This window comes from Atta cephalotes (assembly GCF_000143395.1).
Source record: "Atta cephalotes unplaced genomic scaffold scaffold00008, whole genome shotgun sequence".
In the NCBI taxonomy this organism is placed as follows: domain Eukaryota; kingdom Metazoa; phylum Arthropoda; class Insecta; order Hymenoptera; family Formicidae; genus Atta; species Atta cephalotes.
Window position 1 is genome coordinate 3,868,229 of NW_012130072.1, and position 10,064 is coordinate 3,878,292.

Below are 10,064 nucleotides of genomic sequence, written 5' to 3' on the forward strand. Positions count from 1 at the left end.
GTAGTATAAAACTAATAGTAATAACTAGTATTTGTATATAGACATAGACAATTAAATTAATATAGTACACTCTCTATAATACGTACTAAATAGTACGTATATATATATATATATATATATATATATATATATTAAAGAAGATCCTCTCCTTTTGATATGTTCTAAATGTGAGACATGCGCGATAATGGCCGGCCGAGTCAGCGTTTTTTTTATAATGAATCAGCTGACAACATTACGCACTTGTTACGTTTGTATACAAAACGTGCAAAACAATTAGCTTTACTTTATCAACAAATCTTAATCAACAAAAAAACATTGTTTAATAATATTAAGATTCTTTTCATGGAAAAACTTAAGAAGAATCATTTCGCATAAAAACTTAAGAAGAATTGTTTCGCATAATTATTTTCGATTTATTATATATAATCATGGATTAAAAATTTAAAAAATCTTATATAAAAACTGAATCTGTTACAAACAGATTTTGCGAGTAACTGCAAACTTTATCAGTAAAATGATAATAGGATATATTCCATTCTCAAATATGAAATAACAAATTTTATCTGATTTGTTAGTTTCTACTGTTAATCTTCTATCAGATTATGTTGATAAGTTCTACTGGTAAAATATATTTAATGTAGATATAATTGATATCTACCACAAATATTCTAATTTGCTGACGGCAAATCGAACAGATATATTTTTTACTAGTACTAATATAGTGATATAGCATTTCAATATGTATTCATATTTAAAAGCATCTCAAAAAAATATCTGCTCTATTCAGTGAAAAAAAATGGGAGATAATTTTAAAAAATTATAATACTATATTTTTCCAAAATTAGCAATTTATAATATAAAATCTCAAATTTAAAGTAAAGTTTCTTATATTTCTTTTTATGCGTTTCTCCGATTTGACAAAGAAACAACGTCAATTAACGTTAAAATTCTTGGAATTCTAACTCGAAAAGCTTCTGTATGACATCATCTATTTGCAGCTCCTTTGCTATTTCTATTATCAACTCATCTACGAGCTTATTAGATATCCTGCAATAATATTATTCGTTGTAAATACATTCGTTGTAAATAAATTAGAGAATAAAGTTTTCAAAGTAGTAGTATTATATTTACCAAGCGACAATGTCCCATGGTTTATTTTGTGTATTGCTAGAGTACATTGGAATCGATTGCATCAATTGCTGATATTCGCATTTATATTTCAAAAAATTCATCTCAGTTTCCTCGGAAACATCAAGCTCGATATTATTTAGCGAATCTATCTTAAATTTTCCTTCCTTTATCTATTATATAATATTAATCATCACAATTTTACATTTTGATTCTCAAGCTATATTTTAACTATTTTCACTGTTTACAATTTACCTTTGCTTCAAAATCTGGCAAATCCATTAAGCTCTCATAATCCGCTTGGCATGATGCATCGCAATAGCGAGATACTTTTGATGCATCTTCTATCGATGACATACAAATCAATTGCATATTTTCGCCATTTTTCCGTCTTTCAGTTAAAGTTCTTTAAAAATAAAATATTAACTAAAACTTAATTTCTTTAGCTATCAAACGTAAAAAACGAGGAAAAGTATATTTATAAAATATGTGTCTATTCATACCTGTTTGTTTTAACATATTCACATTCACTGCTGTCTGAATAACATACGTCACAACTTGTGGTCACATTGATTTTTGCGTTCATGCTTTTAGGCAATTGATATTTTTGTAGAAATTTCATTAGTGTCTTCGTCATAGTTTTAGAAGCTGGTCTTGCCTCTGATTCATTTTGCTACGTATAAATTTTTTAATGTTTACAATACATTGTAATTACCAAGATAATTAAATAATCTTATTGTTTTTTATTTTAGAAGAGATAATTTATGTAACATTGCTACAATTCACCTTATTAGAAACAAAAGACATGAAGTCTGCTATAACTGGCACCAAGTTAGATAAATGTTCCTTTGTAATCATCGGCTCTCTTTTCATAGATTCATCATCATTATTTGTGGACGTATTCTTGACAATATTTTCTATCGTTTCTAATTGTTTTTGATTTTGCGACTTGCTAGAATATTTTCTTGGCGCTTTAGATATTCTTCTTGTGAGCATTGCATTATTATGCTTTTCCTGCGTCTCAAGGTTACTACCCTGTAAAATAGACAATAATAAATATCTTGAAACAACATATTTGAATTTACATTAATGTTACAATAAATCTATCTCGTATTTGTTGTACGTGTAAATAGTAAATTGTTTACATCTGAATCTATGGGTAATATATCCATCATAGTTTTTATATCCTCTTCTTTTGCGAATGTTCTATGTTTTCTAACGTCTGTTTGATTTGCATCTTTAGTAGATGTTTTAGTAGATGTTACAGGACTAGGATATGGTTGATCCAATATTGGCTCGTTAGAGATTCTTTTAACATTTATTATATTATATTTTTTATCTTTTTGATGATAATCTAAAAGATAATGCATATAGCTTATAAGTTAAAATAACATACGCAAATATATATTTAACTTATTAATATATAAAATGATTTTACATACTTGTTTTGGGTTTAGAAATATTTTTGGAAATTTTGGTATTCGCGCTGTACATATTCAACCGATTAGATAATTGTCTGCGATTGAGTCGTCTTTTATTCGTTGAATGTGGAGTAATGGAGGCTATTGATGAAGTTTTATTAGTATCTAAAAAATCATTATCCGCATACAGTTTGAATTTTGACAAAACGGTATTGCATTTGCTTTCAATTTCCTTTCCCTGCAATTAAAGAGAAAACTTCTATGCAAATTTGAATATAATGCCTTTTATATTTTTGTAAAATGAAAAAGATGCAATCAATCATCAGTTATAAAAAAAATTTATATTAATAAATAACATTACCAACGACAAAATATCAGTGTCCCCCGATTCGAAATAGTTTAAGTGGAGTCTATCACACATAGTTTTCAGATCGAGGATCACTTGTAGTATCTCTCTAAACTTTCCAGAATGTCCTCTGGGAATAGAACTGGGAACGTGTTTACAATAGGCGACCAATGCGTGCAGCAACAATTGATGAGCAGCAAGAAATTTATGCTCAATGGCGTGCATGTGAAGTCCCAAATTTCTATGATTCGGCCTTATTGTCGCGCGTGGTGAAATAACGCACATATGCCTTTGAATATCCTTGACGTATCTATTAAGATCATATAGATAGTTTCTCGAGAATCGAACAATAAATTCGGCGACGCACTGCTGCCGCCTCTGTAGATCTTTAATCCCATCCGGCGCCGAGATATTTCCCAGTCTGAACGCTATTTCATCCAATAAATCACAGACTTTCCTTTGCATCGTCAAAATTTTGTGCATAGTAAACGGATCTGGTCGTACATAAATGACTCCATCTGTATCATGGCGTGCGCTACTTTCAGGAGTGGAATTGTATTCGGTGCCGTTAGTCGCATGATGCAGCCTCGAAGATTGCTTTTTTCGCGGTATTACATGACCAGAGTGAGACTTTCTAGCATACGACTTGAAATCCTCAGACTGATGCCTCCTCTCATAAGCTGGAGCATTATCTTCTTCAGGAATTGTAAGCAACAAATTGGTACTACCTGTCCCTGTATCTTTCATAATGGGCACTTTCTTCGAAGTCGAATCCCTGATATTATTTACCTATTATTATATGAGCTTTAGCAATTTAATCAATCAATCTTCTCGTGATATTATTTTCATAGAAAATTCGCTTACCTTCGGCTTCCTTTTCTGATTGTTTTCAGTTTTATCATATTCTTTCTTTACTTCATCAGGTAAAATATTTGTCTCTAATTTCTTAAGTTCTTTATTCGCCTCCCTCATACCTTCGTCCAACAGTTGTTTGATGCTCTGAACAGATGAGTGGATGCCATTTTTGTTGTAACCATTCAGTTCTTGTTGTCTGACAAATGATGTCCACACATTTTCCTCTTGCTCCCGACATCTCTGTCTGCGTACGTCTTTTATTATGTACTTGAAATGATTTGTAGGCACGTACTTTAACAGAAAAAAATAGATTTTTTATTTCATTTATCAGTGGTAAAATTAAAATTTATGAAATGGCTCTCAGTCAAATCTATTGAAATTATTACAAATTTTCTTAGTAAAATATCAATAAAAAAATAATAGAATATGATGGCAGATTAACTGCAAAACTTGAACAGAATTAGCTATCATTCTATCATAATCATTCTATAATAATTTATAATATATATATATTATTATGAAGACAGATCTTCTATTTGGTTTTTGTTAGCAATCTACTGTCAGATTATATCAGTAGATTTTATAGTAGAACTTGAGTTTAATGGGGATGATATCAATCTGTCATGATTTTGAATTTATAAATAAACAGTTAGTATATACTTTAAAAAATATATGGATTTAACATCCTGTAATATTTATATAATTCTTATCTATTGATATTAATATAAACACTCAACTTTTAAAATATCCCAGTAAATAACAATTAATATAATATCAATGTTATAATTTCATGTGCAACAATATAAATATAATATAATGTATAATATACATAACAGTTACATTGTTCAATGTAAAATTATAATGTGATATATACTAGAAATTGATGTTATATTTATTGAGTAATAAATCTACAGTCATTTGCATTGGATTATTGCACATTAAATAGCTGCTTGATAAAAGGAAATGCAGTATAATATATAATCAATGGTATAATATATAATCAATTTTGATCATTGAAATAATATTAATATATTAAACAATGTGACACTGTTATTATTATAGGATATTGTTTAAAATATTTATATGCTTCTATATTTAACTTGCTAATTTCATGTATAGCTTTTAATATGCACTAATCTAATGTATAATGCAAGACTGAGAGAATTCACTGAAACATAAATAACAATTATAACATTGATGTTTTGTTACTGAAATGTTTACTGGAATAGTTTACTATTCCACTATTTGCTTAATGAGGGGAAGAGGGGGGGGAAGGGAATATAAATACAAAACGTTAAATGTTATCCCGAGATAACTGCAGAATCTACCTTAAAGTTATAATCATCGTTCTCATTTTCAGAAAAGTTCGAATCCTCCGTCTCGTCGTTGTTCAAGTGAACAGATTCTACGGGATTCAAGAGGAGTGACATCCTGTCCCTTGGTTATGTCCGATACTCCGAGGGGTCCGCGTTCACTCGCGTCCCCTCGGACGTGCCATAAACGATGGATATAAAAGGGGGAAGTACGATTTTAAAAAACGGGACGCCGATGGTACGACTCCTTGCATGGGAAAGGACCTGGGCGAAGGACCTGGGAATGCGAGTTCCTCGTCCGGTTCGTACAGGCTGAAATTGGCGTGACACGAATCAATCGATGTCTCTCCTTTTTGTTGGATTCTCAGAGTGGATTCAAGGTCATCGTTCCAACGATACTCAATCGATATCCTCCAATGAAACGCAAACGGAAATCCGAACCGATGAAGAGAATTACCGAATCGTTATATATGTACATCGATCGTACTTTGACATCGATATATGAAGCGTTTTTCGTTAGACCGATTCTACATTAGTTGCAAGCCGATCGCAAGTTTGTTGCGACAGCCAATATGAAGTGTTGATTTCAAAATGCAAGCTTCAGATTGGCTGACGCAATAATCTTGCGATCGACTTGAAATTAATGTAGAACCGGCTTTACAATAATTTAGACGCTCGATCAAAACTTTTTTCTCAATAATCTCTCGAGGGGGAAAAAAATGGCGATTCGAATTTCGAACGAATTTCAAATCGAAATCTCGTAGCGAACCCAATTAAGGACCATGTTCAGAAACCGACTTTATCCGAATGCAGGTATCATTTTATCTCCTTGTTATTCATTGTTAAACAAGAACAAAATGCTACCTGATCGCTTCTAAACGCAGCCAAGTTGAATGAGTTGAATCGAAACGCTCTGGAAAAAAATTAATATTTTTCGCAGGACGAGAGGCAATTAAACGTCGAACCTTGTGGATTTTTATCGTCGCGCGTTGAAAAGCGTGCTGGCTACGTGAGATACGATCGGGAAAGGCGTGGGCGCGGCCACGCGCCGCAGATCAATACGTGCGATTCGGCGGCGCGGGGTTACACCCCGTTCATCACGGGGTGTAATCGTCAGTGGTGCTCAACGCTCGGCCTCCTCGACGAAGGTTCCATTTAGCGCTTGTATCGCTCTTGAATATTATTTGTCCTTGTTTAACAATCGATGAACAACTAGGATGAAATTATTTCATAAGCGTTGCGAGTGGTTACGAGCGTCAAGTGGAATGCTCTCAAAAAGTGAACTTTCCATCCGTTTCACTCAAATACGGATACGTCACTGATGCGAACATTTCGCAGATAATTACGCGCCCTTGCTTAAATTTAGGCGAGTCCGTCTCATCGCGATGAGAAACGGCTTTCAGAACGAAACGGAGAAGCAACGCGAGAGAGCGGCTGAGCATCCCTGTGATAAGCCGACTACTCGTCGATTGTGAAAAGCGCGCGGGATTCGAATGGCGAACGTGAAATTGATTCGCGATTCTTCACGACGGCGCGAAAACGTGAGCGGAAGATAAAATTGTACATCGGTCAGTCAAGCTCTCGAATTCTCCTCGCATCTGTCGTGTTTACGAAGAAAATAATAGTTACAACGAAATCGCGTCGAGGAACGTTCGAGTCTCGCGCTCCCGATCACGTCATGTTTGAACCTTCCTGGCCAATCGGCGACGACATGATGATGCAACGCTGCGCGCGCAGGACGTTCTCATTCAACCGGTTCAACCCTCGGATCTCGCTTACTCCGTAATTTATCCACTTCTCGTCCTACGAATGCTTCCCGCAAGCTCGAGTTCGAGTATACTCGGTAAGGTGGCCCGATTGACATGAGATTAATTTTCTCGGATACACATTTAACGATAGTCTTTACGCGGTGTGTCGATATTCTTACTAATTATCTCGCAATCGAATTGTTTCTCGGTATCATTTAAGTAGACTCCCACTGGGCATGGCGTTGTATAAGTTGTAGGCTCCGAAGGAAGTATTTTTAAATCCTACGATTATTTATGCTTTCTTTTTGGCAGTCACATTAAAAAGAAAGTATATTTTTGTTGATTTTGCGACGTGTTTGATCTAAAAATAGATAGTTACACAGTAATGCTTGATTAATAGCTATTACGTTTCTTCATCTCCTTCCTTCACTTACTTGCAAAACAAATGATGAAATGGCTCTTTAGATTTATGTTTTCGAGAAACAGCACAAATGTCTCTGCAATGTGGTCGCAAGTGTTAACTGGATTTTTGTAGTTTTAGCAATATTTAGATTTTTATATTTGTTGCAAATGATATAATTGTGAAATTATGTATTTCTTCAGATTGCCTACGCTAGAACACTTAAAGAAGCATTTGCGCTAGCAAGTTTGAATCACAAGATCGTGTTGATGTGTGGTTTGAACGCGTGATATTTCTTGAATCGTTAGAAAAAACAATAAATATTATAAAAATAGATAAGAGCGAAGCAATTAGGGATTGACAATTAATTTCTAATTGATATTGATCGATATATATAACTTCGGGATGACATCTAAAGTGCTAATGAAACTACCAACAGTGCCCTTTCCTCAAGTGAGTCATCTTATATTCTTATTAAATGTTATAGCACAATGTGTTAAATATTGCTCTTTAATTTAATCAAAATATATCCATGTCTTTAGTTATGTGTTTTGCATAAATTCTTGTACATACTGTAAAATTCATAGATGAGACTATATTTTTGTTTAACCATTTATTTAAATAGAAGAGAAAAAGGTTCCAAATTTGAATTGTAAGCCTTGTATAATTGTTCTTATAGGGAAAGAAAGCACCACCTGATCTGGTTTCTTTGACTGAGAGAAATGATGGATTCGCACATGTTAGGCATCAAGGTCTAAATGTAGATAGAGTCATGCAACTGGAACAGAACATGAAATTTTTACAGGAACAACATCAGACAACTTTGATTGCCTTACATCAAGAAATAGAATGTTTACGTCAAAGAAACCGAGGTAACAAAAATATATCTACTCTTTCCTTGAGTATCTTGTTTCTAATCCATTTTATAAATCTCTGCAGATCTGCAATTTCAATTAGTATTTTCCAAAAGAGCACCCTATGGTGCGGCTAGCAGTCCTTCTTCACCCGAAGATAATGGAAATGGGTTTGCGAAATCAAAGGTACTTACGACATAATATTATTATGAGCATTTATAATATTTATGTCTTTGATATCACTTTTCATTCAGAAAATGTATTTTGAGCATCGATATAAAGATTTCAATTTTGATTTAAATTTACAGGGTAGCCCAATATGTGTCAATGTAACACCTCTGCAAGTGGAACTTTTGGAGAAAGATTTACAAGACATTAAGGTGTCATTGCAAGAGGCAAAAACACATAACCAGTACTTGTCGAATATTATAGAGCAGCAAAAAAAGTTAGTTTTATACAAAAATATATTACATAAATGTCGTGATAGTAAGCTAACGTTTCTTTCTTTTATTCTGTAGAAGATTGGATGTAACAGAAGATCAGAAGAACAAAATCGAAGTAGCGGACGTTGGAATTCAAGTCGGAGATCCCGTACAAGCGAGCTTAGTTGTACTTTTGGAGGAATCATACGCGATGGTGAAACGGTTACACAAGGAAAATATGGATCAAAAGAAGGAAATAGCTTCACTACGTGCAGCTTCTTCAGCAAACAATGCTAGTACAAGCAGAGGTGGGCGCTCCCGTGACGGTAATAATAGCCATTACAATCGTGGTTCGCCCACGAGTACGACACAGGAACAGAATTCTCGTAAATTTCCACCATTACCAATACCGAGCTATTGGCATCGTAGATCACCGAGGTACAGCTTACAGAATTTGATTCTATAACTTTTTAAAATCTATTATGAAAGTCTCAAGATATTTGAAAAGTCTAAGGAGTTATTACGAAAGGATAAGATATATAAAAACTGTGTGAATTATTACAGATACAGCACGAATCGGCACGAGAAGCAAGATCATCATGCAGATACAGACTCGACCGTTTTACCGCAACTCCAGAATGGTAGTGTAAAATCAGCGGAAGCGGCTAGTTTCGAATCACCGTCTTATCGATCACGTGAATACCGCAATTATGGTCGCGACGGCAGCAATCGCAAGTACAGAGGTCAAGCATCGCGAAGAGACAGCAATCATTATTATCATTCTCGCGATTTCAAAGATAGAAATTCCAAGGATCATTCAAGAGATACGAACGATACTGGGGAAGGATCGAAAGACGCGGATCATTCTCGGAGACAGTAGATCGCAAAATATGTTACCGATACATAAAAATTGATGAACTTTAGTATTTTGAAACGCATTAAAAATTTCGATACTATATACCAGTTATAAGACTTATTGATAACGAGTGATCAATGTTTTCTTCACTGGTGCTGATCAATTACGACAGTCTCGTGCATATATAGCATGTAATAGGATAGCGACGACGAATGAGTATAAACTGTACGATTTTCGATAGAATACTGTCTGTATATGCTAATTTTACTCGTTATAGGCTGCCATAAAGGAATATAGAAACGCGCTTTGTAGATTGACCGATAATCAGCAGAGTGTTTAGCGAAAGACTTTTTGCTCTAGATGAAATTTTTTCTTCCTACGGAAAAAAAAACGAAAAAAGGTACGACCAAGAGTTGCTCAGTGTAAAGCTAACTTTTTGGCTAAAGTTCGTACTTTACAAACTTGAATTTAATATGCGTGCAATAATCCGATATACTATCGATGCATGTATGTATTAAACTTTTAACTTTTTTCAGTACTGAAGCATTAAAGAATCGAATCTAGTCATTTTCACGTATTCTATTGAAATGACAAATCGTTGAACGATTTAATATTATATACATATAGATATATAATACATATACAAATATATATACATATAAAAATATATATACATATGCATGTGTATATATATATATATATATATATATATATACACACA

General features: G+C 33.7%; 2 protein-coding genes across 2 annotated transcripts; one reads left to right on the top strand and one right to left on the bottom strand.

The window, feature by feature from the left end:
* Nucleotides 1-830: 830 nt before the first annotated feature.
* On the bottom strand, nt 831-5,180 carry LOC105627234. Its single transcript, XM_012208522.1, has 10 exons — nt 5,079-5,180; nt 3,760-4,041; nt 2,911-3,684; nt 2,571-2,787; nt 2,274-2,482; nt 1,915-2,163; nt 1,632-1,801; nt 1,384-1,534; nt 1,132-1,301; nt 831-1,047 (listed from the first exon to the last, which is right to left on the bottom strand). The coding sequence occupies exons 1-10, from the start codon at nt 5,178-5,180 to the stop codon at nt 942-944; spliced, it is 2,430 nt and encodes an 809-aa protein (XP_012063912.1). The 3' UTR covers nt 831-941.
* A 2,436-nt stretch (nt 5,181-7,616) lies between these two features.
* On the top strand, nt 7,617-9,367 carry LOC105627235. Its single transcript, XM_012208524.1, has 6 exons — nt 7,617-7,664; nt 7,891-8,083; nt 8,151-8,251; nt 8,374-8,510; nt 8,584-8,925; nt 9,052-9,367. The coding sequence occupies exons 1-6, from the start codon at nt 7,617-7,619 to the stop codon at nt 9,365-9,367; spliced, it is 1,137 nt and encodes a 378-aa protein (XP_012063914.1).
* Nucleotides 9,368-10,064: the final 697 nt, after the last annotated feature.

Excerpts from the sequence above, each read along its gene's own strand:
- LOC105627235 (XM_012208524.1), top strand. The coding sequence starts at position 7,617 with ATGACATCTAAAGTGCTAATGAAACTACCAACAGTGCCCTTTCCTCAA. Across the intron at positions 8,252-8,373 it reads ATGGGTTTGCGAAATCAAAG|GGTAGCCCAATATGTGTCAA; the intron begins GTACTTACGACA and ends TTAAATTTACAG. Across the intron at positions 8,511-8,583 it reads ATTATAGAGCAGCAAAAAAA|AAGATTGGATGTAACAGAAG; the intron begins GTTAGTTTTATA and ends TTTATTCTGTAG.
- LOC105627234 (XM_012208522.1), bottom strand. The coding sequence starts at position 5,180 with ATGTCACTCCTCTTGAATCCCGTAGAATCTGTTCACTTGAACAACGAC. Across the intron at positions 2,483-2,570 it reads TATTTCTAAACCCAAAACAA|ATTATCATCAAAAAGATAAA; the intron begins GTATGTAAAATC and ends ATTATCTTTTAG. Across the intron at positions 1,535-1,631 it reads GAATATGTTAAAACAAACAG|AACTTTAACTGAAAGACGGA; the intron begins GTATGAATAGAC and ends TTATTTTTAAAG.